Source organism: Thunnus thynnus, chromosome 24, assembly GCF_963924715.1.
Source record: "Thunnus thynnus chromosome 24, fThuThy2.1, whole genome shotgun sequence".
In the NCBI taxonomy this organism is placed as follows: Eukaryota; Metazoa; Chordata; class Actinopteri; order Scombriformes; family Scombridae; genus Thunnus; species Thunnus thynnus.
The window spans coordinates 4,955,610-4,982,056 of NC_089540.1; the positions used below are offsets into that span (position 1 = coordinate 4,955,610).

General features: G+C 42.2%; 2 protein-coding genes across 5 annotated transcripts in view; one reads left to right on the top strand and one right to left on the bottom strand.

The window, feature by feature from the left end:
• nbeal1 (neurobeachin-like 1) overlaps positions 1-19,939 on the top strand; it is a 45,722-nt gene extending 25,783 nt beyond the window's left edge. For all 3 annotated transcript variants that reach the window (XM_067582758.1, XM_067582760.1, XM_067582759.1), the window contains 34 exons: positions 137-296; positions 518-620; positions 713-872; positions 2,266-2,424; positions 2,653-2,812; positions 3,327-3,415; positions 4,144-4,749; positions 5,533-5,708; positions 5,835-6,123; positions 6,259-6,567; positions 6,654-6,803; positions 6,930-7,087; positions 7,216-7,340; positions 8,059-8,185; positions 8,347-8,495; positions 8,589-8,722; positions 8,873-8,974; positions 9,243-9,338; positions 9,432-9,556; positions 9,684-9,824; positions 10,076-10,206; positions 10,730-10,839; positions 11,542-11,659; positions 12,112-12,209; positions 12,330-12,446; positions 12,621-12,710; positions 12,820-12,929; positions 13,046-13,218; positions 13,554-13,648; positions 13,950-14,066; positions 15,070-15,231; positions 15,480-15,628; positions 15,746-15,881; positions 17,042-19,939. In XM_067582758.1, the coding sequence (XP_067438859.1) occupies positions 137-296; positions 518-620; positions 713-872; positions 2,266-2,424; positions 2,653-2,812; positions 3,327-3,415; positions 4,144-4,749; positions 5,533-5,708; positions 5,835-6,123; positions 6,259-6,567; positions 6,654-6,803; positions 6,930-7,087; positions 7,216-7,340; positions 8,059-8,185; positions 8,347-8,495; positions 8,589-8,722; positions 8,873-8,974; positions 9,243-9,338; positions 9,432-9,556; positions 9,684-9,824; positions 10,076-10,206; positions 10,730-10,839; positions 11,542-11,659; positions 12,112-12,209; positions 12,330-12,446; positions 12,621-12,710; positions 12,820-12,929; positions 13,046-13,218; positions 13,554-13,648; positions 13,950-14,066; positions 15,070-15,231; positions 15,480-15,628; positions 15,746-15,881; positions 17,042-17,146 (5,229 nt within the window). In that variant the 3' untranslated portion in view covers positions 17,147-19,939. The remainder of the gene's footprint in view (positions 1-136; positions 297-517; positions 621-712; positions 873-2,265; positions 2,425-2,652; positions 2,813-3,326; positions 3,416-4,143; positions 4,750-5,532; positions 5,709-5,834; positions 6,124-6,258; positions 6,568-6,653; positions 6,804-6,929; positions 7,088-7,215; positions 7,341-8,058; positions 8,186-8,346; positions 8,496-8,588; positions 8,723-8,872; positions 8,975-9,242; positions 9,339-9,431; positions 9,557-9,683; positions 9,825-10,075; positions 10,207-10,729; positions 10,840-11,541; positions 11,660-12,111; positions 12,210-12,329; positions 12,447-12,620; positions 12,711-12,819; positions 12,930-13,045; positions 13,219-13,553; positions 13,649-13,949; positions 14,067-15,069; positions 15,232-15,479; positions 15,629-15,745; positions 15,882-17,041) is intronic.
• Positions 19,940-20,063: 124 nt separating this feature from the next.
• Positions 20,064-25,087, bottom strand: LOC137176816 (uncharacterized). Of its 2 annotated transcripts, XM_067582768.1 has the most exons (8): positions 24,941-25,087; positions 24,751-24,788; positions 23,434-23,649; positions 23,114-23,182; positions 22,132-22,928; positions 21,825-21,962; positions 21,141-21,252; positions 20,064-20,255 (listed from the first exon to the last, which is right to left on the bottom strand). In XM_067582768.1, exons 2-8 carry the CDS (start codon positions 24,785-24,787, stop codon positions 20,182-20,184), a joined length of 1,443 nt encoding a protein of 480 aa, XP_067438869.1. In that variant the 5' UTR covers position 24,788; positions 24,941-25,087; the 3' UTR covers positions 20,064-20,181. The 2 variants fall into 2 exon arrangements, with proteins under 2 accessions (XP_067438869.1, XP_067438868.1); XM_067582767.1 differs by lacking the exon at positions 24,941-25,087 and having other exon boundaries at positions 24,751-24,934.
• Between the last annotated feature and the right edge of the window lie 1,360 nt (positions 25,088-26,447).

The following is a 26,447-nucleotide window of genomic DNA, read 5'->3' on the forward strand; positions in this document are numbered from 1 at the left end:
ACCTGTTTCACCTGTCTCTTTGTTTCTTAAAACTCACATTTTCAGATCATCTGTGTATTCTCCCCCCTTTGCATGTGTGCCTGTAAAGTTGAACTCATAGTTATGTGAATACAATATATTGTTTGTTTGTGTTTAGCTGCCAGCGGGTCATGTGGACGTCAGCGTGCTGGTTGCTATGCAGCTGCTGATAGAGCAGGTGACATATGAGAAGAACCAGGCTCTGCTGCAGCAGCTTCACACACATCTACTGTTCAACTTCAACATCTGGAACAAAGGAGACTTCCCTTTACGCATAGGTGAGATCTATATTTATGTACAGTATTTATGTTTGCATGTTTGAGAGTGTGTGTAATTATATTTTCACTGTTCTTCTGCAAAGGTGAGATCAGATTAAATAAGAATTGGTAATAGCATCAATGAAAAGGATGCTGTTGAGTTAAATAGTTATTAAGAATAGAGCAAATAAGAGTATGTCCCAGTTCTGAGTTGTGCTCTTGTTTGTTTACTTCCAATGAAGGTCATATCCAGTACATGTCCACCGTCATCAAAGACAACAGGAAGCAGTTCCGTAAAAGATATGGAGTTCAATTCCTTTTGGACACAATACGCCTCTATTATGGGTGAGACTCCATTTCCCACCTAATATAGTTTTTCCCAATACTAGTCTCTAGTCTCTTCAATTCAAAACATCATGCTCTGCTCTGTACTTTAGGAAGAACAGTAATAAAGAGAGTGACCTTAGCGAAGATGACATTCGTACCATCCGGGCATCTCTCTGTGGCCTCATCAAGTACTACATCGGCAAGGGCATGTCACAGGAGGAGATGCACAGCATTCTGGGATACATGGCTGCTATCGGGGACGAGGAGCAGGTGAGGGGGGAGAGATGGTGGGGGGGACTCAGAACAATAATGCACTTAAAAGTTCTTTAAATAAACCTGTTTTGTGAAAGGAAAAAATGAGTATTTTAGTAGAAGATGCACCACAGTGCCTGCAGAAAGAAAACGCCAAGCTTAAATCTTGACATAAAACTTCTTGTTGTACTAGATCAGACTGCAGTTAAGATTGTCCCCAATTAAGACCAGAATACCCCTAAAGCACATAAACAGAGTGCAACATTCACTATGAACAAAAGTTTAATTCATTTTTAACCTCACGGGGAGTCCGTCAGCAGCTTAAGGTGTGTCGTGCCAACATCTAAGAAATTTGGAGTAGGTCAAGTTATTATTAGTGTATGTTTGCCAGCTGACCCTTTTATTGTAAAACGGGTTACTGCCAACCACTTCTTGCCATTTGAAGAGTTCATCGTGAAATATGATGAACCTCATTACAGGATTTTCTGTTTCCCCATGAGAATTACTGCAGCGATGCCTGCACAGGAAGCTGCCGGCTCATTTCCCGCCTGGCAGCTGTTTTGCCGGCTTCTCTCTCACTCCCTCTGCATTATTTTTAAACATTTTTTCTCTCTGTAAGCAGAAAAATCGGGGAAGGTTTCTCCAACAATACCCATCAGTGCGGTATGGCAGAGACAGACCGCTTAAATACTTGTCTGTCTATGAAGCCGTCTGTCTTAAGCTCATGCACCCGCCGGATAAACTTTTCACAGGACTCGGTTTCTGTCACCTATTTTGTGAAATCCATTTCCTCCTCTTGTCACACCTTCACTCCACCTCTCTTCCTTTTTTAGTCCCGGCTTGTTTTTCATTTTGTCTGTCACTTTGCATATCCTCTTACACTGCAGTACTAAATGTGGGAGCTTACATCACCTTCTATGAACATATGGTCAATATAATCGCATGATCCTCCTCCACTGCTAGGCATCTGCCAGCTCTCTCATACAATTTATCCATTCGGAGTCTTCAAAAGCTTAATAGATTATCTTGAAATACTTAAAATATATACTGTGAAAAATTCTCGTTCAATGTTGTCTTAAAATTGCATTTGTTGTACAAATATAAATTTTGCAACACGAGCATGCAAATTGTTTTGGTTCCAAATGAACGCTGCCACACTTTTAACACCATTAAACAACTGATTCCAATATCAGATTTGCTTTGTCCACAGCTCCCAGTTCATGGTTAAAGATGCATACATTTTTCTGCTATCTTTTAGTGCTATGATCTTTTTATCAAAATTACGCTGAAATCTGTCAAAACAAGCAACTTTGACTACACAAGAGTGAAAAAATGGTGGGAGTGCTGTCTAAAGGTCACTACTGTACCTTCTTATAGGTGATTAATCCCATTTTTGTTGTGTGTTTTGCAGCTCTGTGGGCTGCTGGAATTGTTGATTAGCCTCCTCCAGAGCAGTCAATCCAGGGACCAGCTCTTCTTGCTCCTTTATGAGCCCGGGGCGGCCGACTCTTGTTACGCTCTTCTGCTCAATAACAAACACTCAGACCGACTCCGAGAGCTTGTCTTCAAGGTGGGTTATAGCCAACTACACCTGGGAAGCAAATACTAACCAAATGCCTCTTGTAAAATGTGTAGAATTCACTGAATTCCACAAATCTTTCTCTTAACAGTGCTAAAACAGAAATAAGGTTTTTGTCAAGAAGTGTGTTAGACAAGCAGAGTCATTACTTGTATTATTTTTAAACTGTGACCATATTTTTGCAGTGGAAATAACTGATCTCTCCTCACCTCTGTGCAGTTGTTTGAACGCATGTTGCGCTACGACCGTGTCTATGAGAAGAATAAACAGCGTTTGCGGCTGAGGGAGGCAGGATACGCCGGTCTGTCGCTGCTCTTCTCGGAACTTCACATCACTCCAACCCTGATCCGATGTCTCCTCAACCAGGTCCTCCACACAGGTCAGCTTTTCCTTTTTTAATAATTTAACACCATTCTGTTTATCTGTTTGTGTAGATATACATAACTAGCTGTCAGTAAAGAAGTGTTTTTATTTCAGTCATACTATTTCATTCTTTGCTGTCCATCAAGGCCAGTGCTTTTAAATGATCGCTCAAAAATTAATGGAATCAATTACATGAGTGCTCATAGAGCATCAAGCCAGTACTTATTATTTGTTTTCTCTAAACAGAGAAGCAATGTGGATTAAGCTTAATTCAACTCCAGTCCTGCACACAGTATACTGTGGAGTTGAAGGGTGAACACCGTTGTAGAAAGGCTGAGAAAGTGTCTGACCAATACTTTGGACAGATCGATGGAGCCCAGGCTTTATGTCGGAGTCAATGAACAGAATTGCTCCCCTGTTTGTCATTAGGAACAGACCAGGGAATAGCATTAGGAAGCCCCAATCAATACTATATACAGTTGCAGAAATGTAAATATGTGTGTTTTTGTGTTTGTGTCTAAAATCTACAGATCACGTAGTGAACTATAAGGACCTAATGGCTCTGGTCCAGCTGACTCACCGGGCCGGACCCAGCGTACGCCTCCTTGTCTGCAAGAGGGTGAGAAAACACCTGCACTTAAATCTGCAGATGCTCAGTCAATCATAACCATACTTACTGGTACTTTTCATTCATTTTTCCTTAAGATTTCAGTCCTGGTTGATTTGGTTAATTCTGTGGCTACTGGTGGTAACAGCAAGTACAGTTTATTTGTACAGGAAACACTCCTTAAGCTACTACTTAATCAGAAACACAACAAAAGAGCAACTGTGCAACAGTGGATCTGTTTACAGTGCAGCCAAACAAACTCACATTGTTTTTAATGAAGATGTCAGACAGTAATTGGCCTATTCCATCATCCGCGATCCGATTTCATGCTGCACACAGTAAAGAACAGCGCAGATTGAGTGCTTTTAATGTAGAGCAGCAGCAGTAGAAAATGTTGGGTTAGCATTAGCAGTAACTTAATACTGCACTGATACGGCATTAGGAGAGTGAACAGTAAACAGTGAGGCTGATCTACTCGAGATAAAATGATAAACAGTTACACTGGATTACATACAGGCATTGTTTTCATATGAATCCCTCCCCCATACATTGGAAATTTGTATCAGGTGCGGCAATGGCGGACTCTGCCACTAACAATTAGAGAATGTAAATACATTGATTTCTTGTCGCTGAAAAAATGCAGGCCATTAGTAGTATTTCTTTTTTCTTTTTATCCTTTACCTCTTCAGTTCCCCTGCAGGCATCGTTAAAGTTTAATCTTTTTCCTTCTTTTTCTTTAGGTGTACCAGCTGCTACAGTCCCAACAGGATGCTGCCGTCCAGATATCAAGGCAGCAGTGTTGGCAGGACACTCTCATGCGGCTCTACCTGCGAGGTGAAGGGTCATTGCCACTGCGGAGTGCTGACACCGTCAGCACCTGTAGCCTGGACTTGAACCGGCCCAGTGGCAGCAGCACTAACCGCCTGGAGCTACCGTTGGAGAGGAGGGCGCGGACAGGCAGCTCTGGCCGCTTGGACCGGATGGAGGATGACCGGCTCAGCATAGGTGATACTCGCTCTGTAGACAGCCTGGAGAACGGTGACGTCATCTCGCTGCTGGACACACCATCTTCCTCTGCCTCCACTGAGCCACAACTCCACGTCAAGCCCTGGGTAGTGGGAAAATCAGGGGGCTTGATGCTGGATCTGTCCCACCTGCAGGCGTACGAGGGCGGGGAGAGCGGCAGTCAAACGCCTGGTAGCATGCCCAGCACACCGTCACCCCTGGAGACTTCTAAGCCTTTCCCAGGGAGCTCCGGGGATCGAGATGCAACCTCCACCTTGACTGAAGACAGCTTCCTCTTCAGTGACAGCATCTCATTGGGGGAGTCCTTCAACAATGCTGAGGTGAGAGGGGGATCTCATGGGTCTGGCAGAAAGCTTAGTACTGGTTGAGCTGTAAAAGAGCCCACATTTTTCTCTAGTTTGGAGTAGGAATTTCAAAAATGTCATATCATTTAATATCACAAGCCCTGGTGTCTTTACTTTATATGGTAGTCAGTACTCTGAGGTTGTCTTAATGATACTAAACAGGAAGAGCTTCTGACTAGGTGGGTGAAATGTCACTGGCACCTCAGGGAGCCCAACACAGCCTTTCATCTACTACGCTTTTTTTCATCATTTCATGGTGTCACTGCGAGGTAGAGGTGGAAGAGAGACAACCTGTCTCCTCCTACAGCAGGAGGCTGTCAGTTACAGCTTTAAATGTGTCATATTACAAGTATTAGTTGGGGAAATCTGTCAAAGTATTTGATCTGCTGGCAGTATAAATTTAGCCAATATCTAAATCATCACACTATCATCCACATTCAAGATAGAACAGTTTATATCAGACTCATTAGAAACGGGATCCCACTGAAACTCAGGCTGTCGTTAGGCTTTGACAAGTATTAGAATGCATTAAATATAGTATCTGCACACAAATTACATAACTTTAAGATTGTCCCAATTGTTGGTGACATTATATTTGTCAACTTCTTCTTAATATCCTATTTCCCTCTTTGCTGTATCCTGTTACCTACTGCTGCAGTTCTACAGTCTTCACCAGTGGGATCAATGAAGTTTCCTTTAATCGAATCTATTCTAATCATTACCCACTATTTTTCTGTCTGGTCTGGTGTTGCCCCCTAGCGAGCAGAAGAGGAACTGTGCAGCATGCTGCTGGAGATAGTGCTGTGTGTGATGTGGCGTGGCGTAGAAGGTTCTGATGATACAGCGTGGCTGGAGCGCGGCCAGGTCTTCTCAGCTCTCACCAAACTGGGCACCGCCAACGAGCTGCTGCTTCCCGTCGACCAAATCAAACTCAGGTCAGCCCCCTGTTAGACTGCTGACAGCACTGCACGTGCAGGAGCTGAAAACATGCTGAATGCTTCCAGAGACAGACTTGCTAACAGTCGGTCTCCTCTCCTCATTGAACTCTCTTTCTCCTCTAGTCTTATGGAACGTATGTTGGAGTGGGCGGTGAGCGATAACCGTGAGGCATCTGCTGCCACGTTACCACAACACACAGAGAACGCAGTGCGGTTGCTTCACATGGTACAAGATTTTCTGCAGGCGGAAGGCCTGGTCAATCCAGCGCTGTGGACGGAAAAGGTGCTGGAGGAGACTGTGACGCTAATGGACAGCCTCATGGTGTGGTACTCTTCAGGCACCCAGTGGTTCCAGCTCTCCCAAGTTGGACTAAGACTTCTGCTGGGCTTCATGGCCCAAGAAGACCCTGAGGTGAACTTTTTTCTTAATTATCCAACATTTCTTCCTTGTTTATACAGTTGCATTTTTGTATGTCTTTTGTAAAAACAAAGCCCATGCATGCATGCACTTTAATAAATTACCTCTGTCCTCTGTCTGCCATCCCAGGTGTGTGCTATGGCCACTGCCAAGCTCAATGGCATCCTGCAGACGAAGGAGGTGTCCAGCCAGGACGAAGCCTGCTACCTGCTAGGTAAGGTGGAGGGAATCCTGCGGCGCTCCGTTCAGGAGCAGACAGAGGAGATGTACTCTTTCCTGGTTCCTCTGCTGCGAACGCTGCTCTCCAAAGTCCACCGCCTCCTCTACATGGAGCTGCACCTCCCCCAGCTCCCTGACACCAACGGCAGCCCGTCCTTCTTCGAGGACTTCCAGCTGTACTGCAACTCACCTGAGTGGCGCGTCTACCTCGACAAATATGTATGAGACTGAAATTTAGTGTCACTTTTGTTGTTTTAGATGATGTTGGATAAAAAGTAATTAAAATTACTTCCATTTGTCTTCAGATTATTCCGTATATGAAGCAGTATGAAATTGAGATGTTCAGCCAGGGTCATGAGACCATGGCTCTCTACTGGAAGGAGTGCTATGAGGCCTTCATGGTCAGCCTGCATAAGAGAGAGAGGGAGAGGGGCGAGAGCAAGATCCGCTTCCAGGTTAGTTTGATTAGTGATGAATATACAATAATGACTGAAGCCTTTCCCCTCCATTTCTGGCCTTTTAAAGATGCTACATAAAGCTACTCCCACACGCCGCCTCTTCCTCTTAATTTTATCCTTCAGGAGCAATTTGTGGAGCCCTTCTCACGCCGAGGCCGCCAGGAGAACCTACGCTACAACAGCATGTTGAAGCAGCAGCACAGCCAGAACAGTGCCACCCTGAGGCAGTGGAAGGCAGCACGGCGGGGTCTGGTGTGTGAGAGGGGGCCCTGGGCTGAAAGGTACTGACATCAACTTCACTACTTGTCTTACTAAGATAACATTGAAACAGTAGCTTTAGCAGGAGAAAATAAACATGAATAGGAAGAAGCCAGATGTGTTAAACATGTTTTTTAACCATTTCTAACAGGCAACAGGATGAGATGCACTGGAGGGTGTCCAGTGCTGAGAACTTCTCCCGCATGAGGCTGAAGCTGGTCCGTAATTACAACTTTGACCCTCACAGAGAGGCCAGCGCTCTGAGAGACAACCTGGGTAAGACAACACTGCCCCCGGGTGGGCTTTAAGCTGATGATTCAACTCTACTCTAGTATAGTTTCATTATATATAACTAAAATTGAAAAGGCAACTAAAGGACTGAGTTTGTTAATACCCCCACAGGTCTGCACCTCGCTGTGTTCACTCACTACATTTGAAATTTATAGGAGTAAAAACACAAGACAGTAGGAGTTTTGCAGGTGCTTGAATAACCACCCAGCAAGTGCCGGATGCAAAATAAGTTAAAGATAACCCACTAAACTGCCCAGTAACTTAGTGAAATGATAGCATTACAATACCATGATAGCAAACAATCCACTGTATCTTTGCATACTGTGGAACTGTATCCCTGCTGGCCACGTACACCCTCTGATGGTAAAATAAAACAACGGTTCAGGTTGTTTCCTGAAAGCAAAGGAATCTAAACTTTTGTATCTGTGCTGCCTGGTGTCTTCAAAAGGGTCTTGTCAGGGAAAGTTCAGCTTTTAGTTAGCAAATTTAAAACTGTCAATCTTCTGTTTATCGAATGAAAAACTAAGCTGACAGAAAAATGCGAGATGTTTTGCACTTGCCAGGTACATTTTTGTAGCTTGTCAGCCCTCTACAAGCACTGTCAAGTTAATTTACATCACTGGCTTATGATATTAGCCACTGCATCATCTCCGGATGCATCCTCCCAGTTTTATAGGTCTCTTGTCTCATTTGCTTTCCTCAGGTGTCCATCAGCAGCGTGTAAACCCAGAGTCTCTGCTGCTGGAGGCTGTGAAGCAGGTTAAAGTCAGCGACTTGGAAGACGACATACTGGAGCTTCCGGAGGACGACCCCGCTGCTGCCAACAACCAGTCAGTTATCAAATGATAATGATAATACTGACACATCATAGAATTTGCACGATTATGTGCTGGCTGTACAGTGTGATTACAGACTAGACCTGTTCTTAGTAAAGTCAAGATTTATCGAGATATATTTTAACAGTCTTCCATTCTTTGTCCTTGTCCTGCAGGGTTGAAGCAGAGGAGGCAGGTCAGAAGGAGAAGCTGGTGCTGTGGGAGGACTGTGAGCTAGTGACAGTGGTGGACGTGGTGCCTGGCCGCCTGGAACTCACCACCCAACACATCTACTTCTACGACAGCAGCCAGGAGAAAGAGGAAGGTGAGGAGACAGTGAGAGCAGTGGGTGGGAAAATGTGGCAAAAACATCTCTGTACTTTTTCTTACAATAACCGTGTCTGCTTGTTTCTTGAAGGAGTGGGCCACGACTTCAAATGGCCCCTGTCTCAGATCCGAGAGGTCCACCTGCGACGATATAACCTGCGTCGCTCAGCTCTGGAGATCTTCCTCATCGACCAGACCAACTACTTCCTTAACTTCAAGAAGGAGGTGATGAGCCATAAGCTGACTTATAGTAGCATACATGTAAAAATTAGCATTTACCAAATTTAAAATTCTATGATCTGAGAAGAAACTTTTATGCCCTCTTGCCTTTTAAAGAGTAGTAAGGTAATCTCTGCTGTCTTTTCTTACTAACAGGCAAGAAACAAAGTCTATAGTCGAATGTTGCTGCTGCGATCCCTCAGCCTGTATGGAACCCGTTCACCACAGGAGCTCCTCAAGGCCTCTGGACTCACACAGGTCAGTCTGCAGGAGCAGGACAGCAAACAATGATGTACAGCTGTCATAATTAACAGTTACAGGTAGCAAACAGTCGTAACATGCATATAATTTAATCAAATTAAAGGCTTAATTGAGGAGGAGGTGATTAAAATAGTGATCTCTAACTCTACTCGATTATCTTTAAACATAGTTAGGAGTGTATACCACACAGAGATGGAAACAGTGTCATGTATATTATTTTAAAAGAAAGAATTTGAAAAACATTTGCATTTGTTCTTATACACAGAAATGGGTGAACCGGGAGATTTCCAACTTTGACTACTTGATGCAACTCAACACGATCGCAGGCAGAACGTACAACAACCTGGCTCAGTACCCAGTGGTATGTTCCTCATTGAATACACTAGTATAAAACTGGAATACATCAAGCAGAGTATCAACTGTTTGCCTTTGTTGTTTGTGTGTGTGTCACCAGTTTCCCTGGATTCTCTCTGACTACACTTCAGAGGAGCTGGATCTGTCTGATCCTCGTGTATTCAGGGACTTGTCAAAGCCAGTGGCGGTACTTAACAACCGCAATGCCAAGGCTGTTAGAGACAAGTACGTTTCATCTGTCCATACTTCAATAATTCTCAAACAACACAGCTAATACGTTTCATTTTGTCTTGTTGATCTCGTTGAAAGGTTGACAGCACAATCAGGTTCATCTTTTGAATGTGTCCATCAGGTATGAAAGTTTTGAGGACCCAACAGGCACCATTGACAAGTTCCATTATGGCACCCACTACTCAAACGCTGCTGGGGTGATGCACTACCTGATCAGAGTGGAGCCCTTCACCTCCCTGCACATCCAGCTGCAGAGTGGACGGTAAGAAGGGCAGCCTGCCACACAGTCATGTCCACCTTGCTTTACACATACTTTTTATCGATCCATTTGGTTCTGCTTGGTCTTCCTGCCTTCCTCTTCATTGTCTTCCAATCTCCTTTCCTTCCATTTATCCTCAGTGCGGATATTGATTGTAATCATAGCATCCATTAGAGGATTTAATGCGTGTCTGCACAAAGCAGCTATTTATAGTCATTATTACAGATGAGATTTTTTATCCTGCCTTGACTTAGGTTTGACTGCGCCGACCGCCAGTTCCACTCCATCCCAGCGACATGGCAGACCCTCATGGACAACCCCAACGACGTAAAGGAGCTCATCCCCGAGTTCTTCTACTTCCCAGAATTCCTTGAGAACCAAAATGGTGAGGTTTGAGTATTTTATTCATGCTATTGGCTACTACCATTAAAGTTATAATGCACGATATATATTCTTAATGCAGAGCAAGAAACATTCAGCTGCCAAATTGCTTTACTAATGTGAATGTTCACCTACTTGAGGCGAAGTGTACACTGTAGTGATATGCAGGATAAAAAAATAGAGATATATATTGGAGCAGATTCAGACTGATGCTCACTATTTAAGAAAGCAAAAAATTGTGATCAGCACATCCATAATGCACATCCACAACATATTTTTGTAGAATGGATCAATACTACAGTGCTGCAATTTTTTTTACTGTGTTTTCACTATATGGACAAATGATAAAACATAATGCCTTAGTTTGCTTCATATTGTTATTCTTATTATTTAACATTTTTTGGAGAAAAGATCCTGACTGACATGATCATGAATATGTCAGGAATACATTCTCTGCTCTCTTTGTTCTCTCTATACCTTGCTTCTCTTTTTCACAATCATTGTCTTTTCTTCTTCCTGTCACCTAGGCTTTGATCTGGGTCGCCTGCAGATCTCCAAGGAAAGAGTAAATGATGTCATTCTGCCCAAATGGGCCAAGTCCCCTGAGGACTTCATCTACAAGCACCGCAAAGCCCTGGTGAGATGCAGTTTTATTCTGCTGCTGATGCAATATGATGTTGCTCTTTACAGATCATTCTCACATGATTCAATGTGCAAGAAGGAGGAATCGTATGATGTTGAACTAACTGTAATCATCAACAAAACCTTACCGTAACCTTCTCTCAAATAACTTTCTCCAACCTTATCTAAACTTGGGAGTGGCGGGAGTACAATGAGAAAAGGTTTTAGTATAGATATGCAAACTGCAGTAGAGCCAATCATCACTGCACTTCAAATTTCAATACGTGACCATCACTCTGACCCTTTAATCGGATCATATTTTGTGGCTGAATTGCACTCTTCTGTCAATGGCGAAATTGCTATTGATGCCTCTGCCTCTTCTACAATAGATTTCTCCCTTTAGGATGATTGAACATCAGGACAGTGTGTCTAGAAAGCAGCATCTGGTTTTTGATTCTAAGGGGCGGACAACAAAACTAATGTGTGCCTTTGTGTGTCCTTTATACCTGAGATAATACTCTGTGCTTTGTTTTTCACATAGCCAAACAACATCAGAATGTACATGTTTTGGGTGGAATATTCCTTTAGTGGAGTATCAGGCCTTTTGATGTAATGGTAATACATGTGTGTGTATTGGTTACAGTGTTTATTGTGTATGTGTCTTTTGGAATGACTGGTTTATGACCACAGTGTGTTTGTGTGTGTTTTTTAAAAACAGGAGTCTGAGTACGTGTCCGCCCACCTTCATGAGTGGATCGATCTGATCTTTGGTTACAAGCAGAGGGGCCCTGCAGCCGTGGAGGCCCTCAACGTCTTCTACTACTGCACATATGAGGGTAAAGCATCCAGAACAGTTATCATGCTGTCATATCATATCATGGTTTTATTCATCATATCAGTCTTCCAGAATATTTTTGTATTCAGTACTGTTTATATAAAATGTTTTTGGCAACAACTTGGTTCACAAATGATTCCCTGAACTGCAGAGGACATAAATATAGATAAAAACAACAAACTATTTGTTCCAAGCGCTCAATCACACTCCTGGCAAACCAAATAAAATAAATTCTATTAATAATAATTTAAGTTTGTATCAGCAGACACGATAGACAAATACACAAACTGGTGATTAGTGTGTCTCCAAATTTAAAAATGAGACTAGATTGACTCCACATTTTTTGCTTTTACACTAAGGCTACACCGTCAGAAAGGCTACTTCCAGAGACATCTTAGTCTTTGTAAGTGAGTTTTAAGTATTGTGTTTTTGAAGATTGGTTTGGTGTTGCAGGGGCGGTGGACCTGGATGCCATCACTGATGAAAAGGAGCGCAAGGCCGTGGAGGGCATGATCAGCAACTTCGGACAGACACCCTGCCAGTTACTCAAGGTGCAGACGCACAACAGATACTTTTTAATTAAAAATGAATAAAAGAATGACACCTTTAATGAAGTTCTTCATGTGTGTTGATAAACCTGATTCACACGTTTTACATATGTGTGTGTGTAGGAGCCCCATCCAGTGCGTCTGTCTCAGGAGGAAGTGGAGAAGAGGAAGGCTCAGCTGGACTCGTGTCCTCTCAACATGTTCGAACACCTCAGCAACCTCAAGTCCTTCTTTGTTGAGGTTTGATTACTCTACTGCTTATTTACTCATTGATGAAAATTTGCAGGCTGCAGCACAAATTAACTTTTTTTCTGACCTGCTAAAAGCTCAGAAAAAAGGTAACTAGCATGCATTGTATGAAAATATTCTTCTATAATAATTCTGATTTAAATTCTCTCCCTTGTCATTTTGCAGGGCATCAGTGACAACGTGCCGCTGGTTAAAGCCGTGGTGCCAAAGAATCAGTCCCATTCCTTCATCACCCAGGGGAGCCCCGACACCATGGTGAGCCTGAGTGCTCCTTCTAAAAATGTGTAAAAAAAAAAAGAATGAAGGGAAAATCAGAAGGGAATCATAGGCGATTGACCATGATGTCTCTGTGCTCTGTCTCTAGGTGACCGTGAGTCAGAACTGCCTGGTTGGGACCCATGGGTGGCTGCCTTACAACAAGAACATCTCCAACTACTTCACCTTCATCAAGGACCCCACAGTGTCCAACACCAAGTGAGAACACAGCACACATGCAAATACAGTCTATGTAAAACTGTGTGATGTCATCTGCACTTCGATGCAGTGCTACCTTCACCAAAACTGTCTTTATCTCCCCCTTTCATGTCCAGGACCCAGCGTTTCCTGTCAGGACCCTTTGCCCCCGGTATGGAGGTAACAGCGGGACTGTTTGTGGTCTCACACGATGGCAAGTTGCTTTTCAGCGGCGGCCACTGGGACAACAGCCTCCGAGTCACCTCCCTGGTCAAGGGCAAGACCGTGGGACAGCACATCCGACACATGGGTAAACACACAGCCTACGCATACCTCAGTGAAGAAAAGCCCGCCTCTAGACTTGTGTCTCATCCTAAACAAACAGGCCAGATAAGATGAGTTCATAATATTTATATAAGTAAATAAATGCCTGTTGTAAGCTCCAGCAGGTCATGACACTGCTACTTGATATAGGTTAACATAATAAACCTTCTTCCCACTGGTGTTAACCAGAAAGGTAAAGAAGCCAGATTCAGTTCATTTGGAAATACATACAAAACTGTGTTTGTCTGTGTGTGTGTGTGTGTGTGTGTGTGTGTGTGTCTTCTGGCAACTGATCAATGTTTTTGTCCATCTGTACTCTAGACATTGTGACCTGCTTGTCAACAGACCACTGCGGCATCCACCTGATCTCCGGCTCCAGAGATACAACCTGCATGGTGTGGCAGGTTCTGCAGCAGGTTAGGACAGCCAGTCTTCAGCTGCTACATATTGACATACAGTTTTACTATGTGTTATTGGCTCCTAACTTGGATTTAATTTAGATAAGATTTAAAATGCAGACACAAAAAAACATCTATATTCCTGTGTGTTCATTGCTCAGTAATCAATAATTATATACTTGTAAATGTCAATCTTTTAATAGTGTCAAAGTAATATATTTGTAGGATTTATTTGTGGGTTTTACTTTCAAGCACTAACCAAATTGCTGGTTGATAAATAGCTTTATATAACTGTATAATTTGTTTTGTGTACTTGCAGGGTGGAGCTCCCGTAGGTCTCTATCCTAAACCAGTTCAGGTGTTGTATGGACACACAGATGAGGTGGTCAGTGTCAGTATCAGCACAGAGCTGGACATGGCTGTGTCTGGATCACGGGTAAGAACATTGAAATAACACACACCAGACTGCACCTCCGGGGAGGTCACCACTGATTGTATCATTTGCTGTGTCTTATCTCATCCTGCACTTTGATCTAAATTAGTTTCCATAATGTAATTTTTAACTCAGAGGGGGAGAGGAAGAAGGTTTCCTGCTGTGGATGGAATAGTTTGCTCTGTGGAAAAATTATTCAAGGAGCGCTCCAATAGCCGAATGGTTTCTTCGCATGCTACATAACCAGCGAGGGTCCTTTTGTTGGATGTCATACCCATCTCTCTCTCCCCATGTTTCCTGTCTGCCTTTTCACTGCCCACTGTCTAATGAAGGCATAAATGCCAAAAAGTTATTAAAAAAGAAAAATTATTCAGTTCACATGCAGAGTTAATTAGCTGGAAAATGGGATTTAGACTGAAGTCCAGTGGCCTGGTTAAAGTGTAATTGAAGTCTTTGAAGGCCAAGAGATGTGTAAGGTTTTGAATATTTATGTAATGTTTGTTGTTCAGTGGCTGTGATTATTTTGGACCTGAACAGTGATTTTACTATTTAAGCACTGCCAACAACATGCAACACCAATTGCAGATTGTGTAATGTTATTTTCCTGAAAAATGATCTGAAACGTTCAGACTTTTCAACCAACTCTTGAAACTTTATTTTTATTAAAAATTTGCTTCCATTCAAGTTATTTGATTAAAAGCTTAATTACTAAACTGGGAAATGAACAAATGTTTCAGGTAAATTAATTATTGATTTATCTTTGTTGGCAATGAAATTAATTTAAAACAGGAACAACACTGGCAGCACATTTGGGTAATTTAATTTTGTCAAAGTTGGATAAAGTTTGCAGAAGTTCGATCCAAAGTTCCCAGTATAAAAAACAGACATTCAGTTGGCGGGGCGCCATCAGAAATTTGTTGTAAAATCTTTTATTGCCTGCATGAAAATGTAGATGAATAAAACAGTGTGTGTTAGTTAATGTCTACTCCCGCTCTCTGTGCTCCAGGATGGGACGGTGATCATCCACACGGTGCGTCGGGGTCAGTACATGCGTTGCTTGCGACCGCCGTGCGACAGCTCTCTGCCGCTGTCTATCCTCCACCTGGCCGTGTCCTGGGAGGGTCACCTGCTGGTCCACACCTGCCTGGAGGGCAAAGCAACACTGAAGGTGCATACAAAGCTGCTGAACACCAACATTTGAACATTTTTATTGTTATATTTATTGCCTGTACTAAATCTCCATTGTTGTAGTGTGTTAATTTTCAAGTACATACTGAAAATGTTGGCAGTGTTACTGAAGTGAAATGGATAAAGCAGGTTAAGACTGAGTTGATATTCTAAAAATGGTATGTCATTAAACTACATAACCCTCCTTCAATTTATGACCACTAATATAATTATTTTTTCTCTTCCCAGGATAAAAACGCTCTCCACCTTTACTCTGTAAATGGGAAGCACCTCTGCAGTGAGCCTCTGAAGGAGCAGGTGACTGATATGTGTGTTTCAGGAGAGTATGTAGTCATCGGCAGCGAGCAGGGATACCTGTCCATTCGAGACCTCTACAGGTAAACTTTCATTTGTACAGGAGTCAACTTAGAAATGTATGATCCTACTTATTATCAGAGATGAACCTCATCTCCCCAGTCCGTGTGCATTGTAGACATAACAGTTTCTCTGTGCAGTCTGTCTCTGTGTGCGGAGCCCATGGCCATGAGGGTGCCGGTGCGTTGCGTCTCCGTCACCAAGGAGCAGAGCCACGTCCTGGTGGGCCTCGAGGACGGCAAGCTGATCATCGTGGGCGTGGGCAAGCCAGCGGAGGTAAAGAACTCGCTGAGGAACTACATCGCTCAGAGCCTGGAGGGATCGCCGCTCATGGCCTCCCCCTTGCTGGCCCCGCTTCGAGCTCGCTCGCCAACCCGTCTGCTGCACCAGCGCGACCAGCTGGTGTTCAGCCCCGCTCCCAAATCCCAGAAACCCTAGCAGCTGTAATCCCTTCCTCCCCTCCCATTGCTATAGATCTGTAGATGCTGGAGCTAGACAGGCACACACACACACACACACACACACACATATAGATAAACCCAATGCACATATCACCTATGTTGCAATACTTGGCCTCAATGTCCCCAAAGACCCCGTAACCCACAGTCAGCTCTCCTTCTCAGGGATGGTTATCGCCCACAGTCAGTCATTTGGCTTCATTACACCCTTACCAAACCACTACACACACACACACACACACACACACACATACACATATGTGCTTACATCTGAGCCACATGGATTTGACACATTCCTTCAGCTCACAGCTGATTAGACAGTGGCCACTAGGACCACGACTGTGATTATGAAAGCAACTTGCTGTGCTTACCTCATTCTCTTTGTTTGAAATATTTGGCATCTGTGCAATATTTGGCTTGATTTGGCCATTGAACTGGGATAACCTCCATCCCATGCTGTTTACCTGAAGTGTCATTATGTTACGTGTTTGAGTGTGCTCTACAAACTAAAACACATATGCTGTGAAACAAAACACTAATTAACGCTTCTGCAAGCCATATTAACAGAGTAGCTACAATCTAATAATGCAAACTAATAATCTTGCACCAAGATAGAATATAATGTTTTGATACTGTAAATAGTAGAGTAGTGGAGGTTGATAACAGGCAGCCCCCGTCTGGATAGTTTGACGTGAATCATCGCACCTTTCTGCTTTTTCATCTTTTCTTCTTAGATTGACTCACAACAAAGTGAATCAAGCTTTGATTATTTTCTTTATTGCCTCACCAGCCTCACAAGTCAATCAAGCTCCAGTTAACTAATCTATCACTCATGAATCATATCCCTCCTCCTTTTTTTCCCCCCCCTTTCCTTTTGTTTCCTTTGACTTCATGCTTTTCTTTCCCCACTCTCCCCCTCCTCCACCCCACTTCCTCCTCCCCCTCCTCTTCTTCCTCTTCCTCCTCCACTCTTCTCAGATGCGTTCGGGCCAGATCACACGGAAGCTGTGGGGCTCCAGCAAGAGACTGACCCAGATCTCCTCGGGGGAGACGGTGTACAACACCCAGCACGACCAGAACTGACACCCATCCCAGCCCCCGAACCCTAAACCCTCTCCTCCACGTTCATCCCACATTCCTCCATCATCATCACCCAGTTCGCCTCCATACCTGTCAATCACCAAACAGGTGGCCTCATTCATTCTGTCTGACTGTCCTTAAAAACTCCCTTCAGTTCCTCCAGCACCTTTCCTCAGTTCAGTGGGTGGTGGGCAGCGGTTTTGGGGTGCACAGAGTATCACAAAGTCTGCATGTCCATACGTCTGTTTATGTTTTTCTCTGTGTGTATCCCTGCTTTGGATTGAGCATACGGCGCTGGCGCTGTGGCTCAAATCCAGAAGTAGCCTCAGCACCACTACCCACCACCACTCCCAAACATCATGGCTTCTCTCTTCATCCCCCGGCTACTCATCATCATTTCTACATCACACTACACGGTCAGCCTAATGTTTCTCAAGCAGGAGCCTGTTCACAGAAACACTGTTTATTCTCCAACCTGCTCAGCTCAGATTTGACAAGATCGGTCAGCTAACTGCTCTCCTAGCCGAGGAGGGGTCGATCGCTGAGCTTCAAACATGTACGTGCGTGTGTATGTGTGTGTGTGTGTGTGTGTGCGCGCGCGTGCACGCATGCGGAGTGTATCGTTCTATCTCAAAATATAGTTTCAAGTGGCCTTTTTGTCCCCCCTTAGTTTGCCTTCGATGCAGACAGGCGGGCCTGTACTCTGTAGGCTGAGACTTTTAATGGTTGCCTCAAAGCTGCCACACAGCAGCCTTATGCAGTAAGTCGGCTCCATCACTCACAAGACCAAACTCTCTGCCTTTCCTATGCGTTTTTATATACATATATATGTGTGTGTGTGTGTGTGTATGATCTTCATTTGTTTTGTTTGTTTCATTGTGGATTTCTTTGTTTTCGTTTCTTATTTTGGGTTTTTCTTTTCCTTTTTTTTTTTTTTTTTTGACAAATGTATGCATGTGCCCAGCGACTTGGCATCTGTTTGTGTGCATGGCATTTTTGGTCCATTTTGAGATTAAGTAGGAAACACAGTGATGGAGCGTTTTTTTTTTGTTTGTTTTTTTTTGGTGAACTTTTACATTTGGATATTTGTTTGAGAAACATTGCGTCTGTCTTTAATGATTTAAGATATCTAGTTTTGTAAAGAAAAAAAATCTCACTACAAGCGAAACACTACATTCTTAAACACAACAAGCTTCCACGTGAAGATTTATCACAGCAGTACAGAGAAAAAGAGGTTGGTCAGGGCTCCTTGAAATCACGCAACACATGGCTCTCTGTGCTTCATCGAATGTTTTTTAAGTTACTTGAATCCATGTTTATTTATGAGTAAAAGTAGCCGTTTTTGTACACACTTTGTTTCTAGTGCATCTTGAATACAGATATCAGTATGGCATATTTTAAACTCTTCTGACTGTTCAGACTACCTGTAAAAGAAGGAGAAAGAAAATATCCTCAAGGGCTTCATGACATGTCAGTGTTAACAGCAATACAGCTCCTTCGTCGAGGGCCGGTCGATCCCTTTTCCTGTTTTTTTCCTTCCCGTAGTGGTTGATCTGCCAACCATCTCCAGTCTTCCTAAAGCTTAACTGGGACGGTAAATGTACCCTAACCCACCATGGAACCTCCTCCCCTCACCCCCAGCTGCCTTTAGCTTTCATCATTGCCTCAGACTTTTATTGTTTTTACATCTCATTCTCCTTCCTGCTCATTGTGAAGTGACTGATTTCAGAGTTTTTTCTCTCATGGGGCATCAAGAAGGTTCGCATGCTTCGGTCAGGTTCGCTCGGGAGACATGTTGTTCGTGTGTGAATGTGATTTCTTTATTCTTCAACTCTGTAATATCAGAATCACAAAAAAAAGCCACAATATGAAGCTCCTGTGGATGAGACTGTGTGATTCATATTTTTGCACCATACTTGTGTGTGTGTGTGTGTGTGTGTGTGTGTGTCAGCGCGAGTGTGTGTGTGTATGTGTGTGAGGACATGCCAGTGATGCATGTGTTTATTTTTTAATAGCCAAATTCTTGATTTCATCAGACATGTTGATATGGTGTCTCTGAACCATGGTAGCCGCTGATTGTTTTGGCTCAGTCATGGGTTCAGCATTGGACACACAGTTGCTCTAATGGTTCTCTTTTTTTCATTTTTTTTTTTGTTTGTTTGTTTTTTTTCAAGGTGATTTTGTATTTAGTTTTTATTTAAGAGTCACAGCGAGATGTAGTGCAAAGACCAATTTGTGTCCTTCTTTGAGAGATTTCTGTGAAAGGTGCATACAATGTTTTTTCAATGCGGTTTTTTCTTTTGTTCATCCACATTTGTCATTCAGACAAAAGACCACTGTTTGAGTTGTCAAACCGACTTCCTCGACTGCAACAAACGGAGTGCCTTTATCCCAGTGTGGTGTTAACATAGAGCTAGGTTTTTCTCATTACCGAACCTTATTGTCCCCGACCTTGCAGTAAATCAAATGAAAGCAGCATTCCAGAAGTTAAACCTCCACAGTTTCAATGGGAACCAAGAATAAAAAGGACTTCAAAGCAAAATCGAAAAGTACTATTTTGTGTCTTAGCAACATCTCTGTGACTGTCACCAAATGGATGTGTGTATATCTGTGATTATTTATGAAAACAGTATATAATGTACAGCATGATTTTTATTTCTGCGTATTTGAAATGTACTTTTGCACTTTCCAGGTACTAAATTGTAACAAATTGTTTTAACTTGGCTCCCTAATCTGTACAAACTGCTTTGTATACACAAGTGGAAAATGATCATTAAAGTCTTGTCTAAATTTAAATGAACTGTACAAATTTGTGGTTTATATGTCTGAGGTCTTCACTGTAAACGGTTAACAGAAGAATAAAGTGACTGCTGTGGCTGAGATAAATATGTTGTGTTTTTTAGACAGAAACACACAGATATAACATGCTATGTTTTATTAAAGTTGATACAAATAGACATAGTGAAGCGCTGGTAGATGCACAGTTCACACATCTCAAATCAAGAGGGCCGCTCTCTTATGCTGTTTCTTTGTGGTTTTCATGCAGTGATCGGGTACGAGCAGATGGATGCTCTCTTCAGTTCACAGTCGGCAGCCGTCCACCAGCTCTCATCTGCAAAAGAGGGTAGGGAAAGATTTGTAAGGGAATTCTCTCAGACCATTCAGTAAAAATATGACAGAACCCAACATGTCTGATAACTGGCATTTAAGGTATTTCTGCTTTAAGACATCTCAAAATGCTGTATGATAATTGTGCCAGGAGATGAAGGGACAGATCAAAGAGGAAACTTGTCCAAGGAGATTGTCAATTTGTCTTTTATGCCACAGGGCAAAGATCACCTTACAAGTTACACCATACAAGTTAACTTTTTTGTATCTTATCAATTCTCTATGATGGCGCCAGTTATCTGCACTTCTCTGAACTATAACCCTTAAATTAATAGTGCAGCTAAAGGTGTGAGTCCATAACACATATAAAAACACAAATAAAATTCCTAATATGTATTTTTCAACTCAAGTAATGAATAGATGCTGGTGTTAAACTAAATTATTACAGTTTCACTAAGTTTGACAATTTTATTGACAGAGTTGGTACATAGATAAGACATGTTAAAACTGCACCCTGATATTGCTTATTCTGTTGGGGGGTAATCAAACACAGCACTTTAACTTTTAAGCATTTTTTTGTATATCTTTAACTTTTGCAGTATCAAATGCATAGAGGAGTCATATAGTCATAAAACTGACTCAGTAGTAAGTGTTATACAGCAATACCTATCTTAAGTTTGCTGCCATGAAAGACCACAGCAACAACACCTCTGAATGTATGGAATTGAGAAAGGGTACGTTTTAACTCAACTTGATTTTTAAGATAGAGAATGTGTTATTTCTTCTTCAAAAGTGACATAGTCTGGCTTTATGGTCTGCCTGCCTGATAGAGAGGTCTTCTGGGAAATGCTGACTTCAGTATGTTTGTGTGTGTGTGAAGGCTTCTTACCTATCTTGAACATCTCCACACAGACAGGTTTGTCGGTGTGAATGTTGGGGTGACCTGGCATCCAATTGCTGTAACTCCATTCTGACCCGTCTACCCATGAAGCCTGCTGGTTCTGAGGTGTGCAACACATACATGTCATATATATGTGACAATATACAAACACTAGCAGGACTAGTCCATTCTAAAACTGACTTATTAACATTGGTCAGACCTTCCCCACTGTGGGAGAAAATTTCCTTCTAACACTAGTACATAAGACATTTTTCCATTTTGCTTTCTGGCCTCACTTGGTGACATAAGAGAAACATACTGTACGGAACATTTTTAAATAAAAGTTCAAAGGTCAATGTTTTACCAAGGTAAGAATAACACTATCTGTCCTGTTGACAACATATCTGATGAAACTCTCCTTGGCCTCCTTTCAGTGCCACAGAACAGGACTAGACTGCTGACGCCACAGTCAGAAACTATACTATATATGAACTTAGTTTTAATATGTTTTTTTTGGAGAGTCAGTCCAGATACTAGGCAGGACAGTTTAAGTCAGTGTTCCTGAGCTTATTTTACTTTATTTTTACACTGATCTTATTGGATTGTTTCCCTGCTGCTACATCACTACAGCAGTGCATATTTTCAGAAAAAACATCTGGTCTTCTTAGTTGACTGTTGATAAAAGGAACTTGCCTTGACCGTGCCTCCCAGCCACGTCAACGTAGGGCTGCTTGCGCCACCATTGGTAACTAGGGAAACCAGACGGGAATGCAAATCGCTACTGGTTACAGATGCAAGGTCAGCATTTGGGCCAAGAGCTCTGCATGAGGCCTGGAGACAAAGCACACAAATGTCTGAAATTTAATTTGTAGAGCCCAAAACATAGGAAGTCTGTCTTGGTAAGCCTTTGAAACTAAACAGTATTGGTGTCAGGGATACAACGCTGAAAGTTTAATTTGGCATCCATTGTTGTCATGGTAGATATAGGATATTGCCTCACCTGTGCTTCTTGGAAGGCCAGCGGCATGGGATTGAACTCAAAACAGTTTCCGTTGATGACCTCCCCCTTACATGCCACAGTCTTTGTTTGGAGCTTGGAGGTGGAGAGTTCAGTTCCCTGTCTAAAGCCATCTCGGGTAGACCTGAAAGGTTCGGTTCCCTGTCTGAAACCATGTGGGATGGACATGAAGGGTTCGGTTCCCTGTCTGAAGCCATCTGGGATAGACCTTAGGGGTTCGGTTCCCTGTCTGAAACCATCTGGGATGGACCTGAAGGGTTTGGTTCCCTGTCTGAAGCCATCTGGGATAGACCTGAAGGGTTCGGTTCCCTGTCTGAAGCCATCTGGGATAAACCTGATGGGTTCGGTTCCCTGTCTGAAACCATCTGGGATGGACCTAAAGGGTTCGGTTCCCTGTCTGAAGCCATCTGGGATAGACCTTAGGGGTTCGGTTCCCTGTCTGAAACCATCTGGGATGGACCTGAAGGGTTTGGTTCCCTGTCTGAAGCCATCTGGGATAGACCTGAAGGGTTCGGTTCCCTGTCTGAAGCCATCTGGGATAAACCTGATGGGTTCGGTTCCCTGTCTGAAACCATCTGGGATGGACCTAAAGGGTTCGGTTCCCTGTCTGAAACCATCTGGGATAGACCTGAAGGGTTCGGTTCCCTGTCTGAAACCATCTGGGATAGACCTGAAGGGTTCGGTTCCCTGTTTGAAACCATCTGGGAGATGCGGAGCAGAGGGTTCCTCCACCCGAACCCAACCACCACCATTCTTCTTGGCTGGTATATCAACAGGAACTGAAAGAGAGAAGGCCTTTAGATAAGATAAGTATTGTTTGAGTGCATAAAAGACAAAGAAATTTGGCTATACAGACATCTCTGTATTTTGGTAGTTTCTTGTGGGAAGGAGCTGAAAGTAGTGGAGAATAAAGCATGATTGAATTTCTATAAATTGTGACTATTTCCTATTCTGGCTTCCTCACCCTCATCTTTCAGCCATTGTCTTCTGTCCATTTCTCCAAATCCATTTCCAAGAGAGGGTTGGATGAAACCTGGAGGAGGAAATGTACAAACGTAGATAACATCGCACACCAACTCCATTCAGAAAACAGGTAGTGTTGGACAGAATTGTTTTTTTTCTGAGGTTTTGTAGCAAATTAATTAATTCAAATGGGCACCAGCATGTTTTCATAGTTTCATTTAATAAGCTGCCCAAATCAGACAATAATGCACCTGAATTGGTTAGAATAACTAGTTCTTGTTGAGGTTTTGACAGACAGTACATCAGTGTGTCTCTTCTTACCAGCCCTCCTGTCCATCTCACTGATGTGTTCTTGCACCAGGCCAGTGTTGAGGTCAACAAGGAATCTCCTGGAGGGCTCTGTACCTTGTCGGAAGCTATCAGGAACAGCTTCAAGGATGTCAAAGTGTTCAGTGCCCTGCCGAAAACCATCAGGAAGCTGGTAGGAAGATGCCTTCTGCAAACCTCTAGGGGCTGCGATTGGGGCGGCTTGGAGGCCTGTGGTGGGAATAATTTATTTTCCAGTTAGCTGTTGTTGGCCGTTTCTTCACAGGCTGAGAAGGTTTGTGAAACATTTATACTCAAGATCTACAATCATGCAAACCCAAGTGAGTGTTTGAATACACAACCTTAGACTTCCTTGCAGATGAAACAAATAACCTGCCCAGTTAACAGATAGATAACTCTAACTGTTGGACCTTTACATCAATTATTAACTATTGTGCCAGAAAAATATCCAGGCTACATCTTTAACCACGTAATAAATCAATAATAATCAAATCTAACCTCTGTACAGGTCAATTGCTCTGATTATGTTACTGTTTGCCACAGTAAAAGTTTTGCTGCCAAGGCAACAAATTACAAAGCCACAATTAATTATGACCCCTGAAATATTAAAGTTAATTGGGATCATGAAACAAAATCAATATGTTCTGAACTCAATCAATGTTTGACCATGTTCTTCTCCATTTCTGAGATATTTCTTGTGTTTCTTTCCATTGAGCAGTATCTTCACGATAACCAATAATCTGTTAAAAGTGTGTAAGTAGCAATACATTTTTTATATACTCCAAATAGATCAAAATTATACAGTATAGGGGAGAACTGAAGCTCAAATCATGGACACATTTTCCAGATTTTATCATGATGATAAGAATTCTGTGAACTTGTACAAAAAACAGGCTTGTTATGTTGAGATAGTAAAAAAAAATGTTCTTGAAAACCAAAAGAAAGATATTTTAATTTGGTTTTCTTGTGATCAAGTGAAAGATACTTGATAATCACAACAAGAGGTTGTTTTGGTGATCACAAGAAAGGCTATTTCTTGCAGTTATTTTGTAATCTCATCAAGACAAAACCTCTTTGTCATAATCCCAGAATAATTATTTTTGGAAAACAGGATCATGAGAAAATGAAATATGAGAAATAATAACATACTTGTCCTTGATCAAGGACACTTAAAAATCACATAATTGGCAAAGTAAAGTGCTTAATAAGTCATGCAATGTAAAATAATGCTTATGACACAATGGCACAGAGATTAATTATCAAGATATATTGAAGATAAGTATCTGATGAATGAAGGCAGTGAGATCTTACCTGACAGTGTCAGGAACAGGAGCACCAACTTGAACATCCTGTAAACACCAGAATAAACAGAGCAGCTTTTCATACAGAAATTTTTAGCCAGGTCAAATCGATTTTAGCTTTTTAGCTGTTTCCACTGTTCTGTGTCCTGTACTGTAAACCTACAGCCTGTGGAAATGGTGTGTCAGTTTGTGTTGCTCACCTGAGACAGCAGTGATGAACAGTGAGCAACTCAGAAAGAAAGGGGCACTCACAAATATGTCACTGCCTTGCTCATAAACCCTAAACCTATCATGATATTTGATGCACTTTGCCCTCATGTTACTCGCCTGATAACGGTTTGAACATAATGCTGGTATAACTGCAGTTAATAAAGTGCAGGCTGTCGACAGTGTCAACCTGTGATGTGACGTCATGAGACAAAATAGACAGTTTCCCTGGATATCCTGTTATCCACATCCTGTTTTCCGGGTCTTGCAAATATGTTAAAGGTGAATGGCACTTGGTTGAATTGAGGGGTAGCTCAATCAATATTTGTGAACGTGGACAGAGAGTGAAGATTACAACAGATAGATGGTATGTTGGTGAATAAATGTGACTGTGAAGGCCACTAAAGGTTGGAGAACAAGTATTTTACAGGTCATTTTGATGTTGTTGGTGGTACACATGTACACCTTGTTAGTACTGTGGACCTAATGACAGGTCAGGGCTCCTCATTCTCATTAAAAAAAAAAAATCCTATGCTTCTTAAATATTTGTATGCTCTCTTCCAGAATCGCCATTGTATTTCAAGCATGTTAAAGTATAAGATATTAGGTCATATTGATTCTTTACAAAAGAGGAGCCTATCTCTGGCTCCACCTGGTGTATATAGACACTAACAATGACACTACTGTTGGAATAACCAAAAACCAAATATTGTTTACATTTATATTAAATAGTCAGGCACAGATTGTTTTCAGTTAATGCTTCATTGTGAATATTATAACCCTTTTCTGTCTTGATTAGGTCATAGTGCTTTTAACTAGGTGTGTCCTGTTTTTAACATTCAAGGTTGTCTGTGACATCTGATTTATTTTTTTCTTTCATGTCTTTGGCAGGAGAAAAGAGTTTGAAGGTCCAAAAATGTAGAAAGCTTTGACCTTTATTGAGTAACACTTGGAAGTTGTTCGATTATATGACTGGGTGACACGGCGGGGCGGTTACAGTGGGCAGCCCCGGAAGGTTGGATCATGTGGCATTCATGTGATGTTGGAGTAATCGGAAAAATGAGTTCCCAACTGAGCATTATGAAATCAGAAAACAACTACTCGGTAAATCGGTTAAAATTTTGGCATACGACTTGCCGAATGTTGACATCATATATGCAGAAACATGATGGACGAAGTAGTTTGGTTGATGGGAAGAAACTTTTTACTGATTCAAATATTGCATATTAACTTTTTGCTCACATGTAAGTTGTAATATGGTATTAGGTTGTAACCATTAGTTATTGTCCATGTAGAGTGACCTAGATTAGTTAGAAAAATTATTTAGCCCTTATTTATTTATTAGCCAGTTATTTATTTATTAGCTATGTATTTATTAGGTAGTTAGTTGCTGTCCACATAGAATGATCTAGATTAGTTAGAAAAGTTATTTATTAGCATTAACCCTGATAACAAGTCAGGTAAAGCAATATTTAAGTGGTTTTAGGAAATGCACTGGTG

Coding starts and splice junctions, on each gene's coding strand:
- LOC137176816 (XM_067582767.1), bottom strand. CDS start 24,823: ATGAAAAGCTGCTCTGTTTATTCTGGTGTTTACAGGATGTTCAAGTTG. Junction 23,650..24,750: donor CCTGTTCCTGACACTGTCAG/GTAAGATCTCAC, acceptor TTCCCACCACAG/GCCTCCAAGCCGCCCCAATC. Junction 21,963..22,131: donor TGGCCTTCCAAGAAGCACAG/GTGAGGCAATAT, acceptor CTTTGTCTCCAG/GCCTCATGCAGAGCTCTTGG.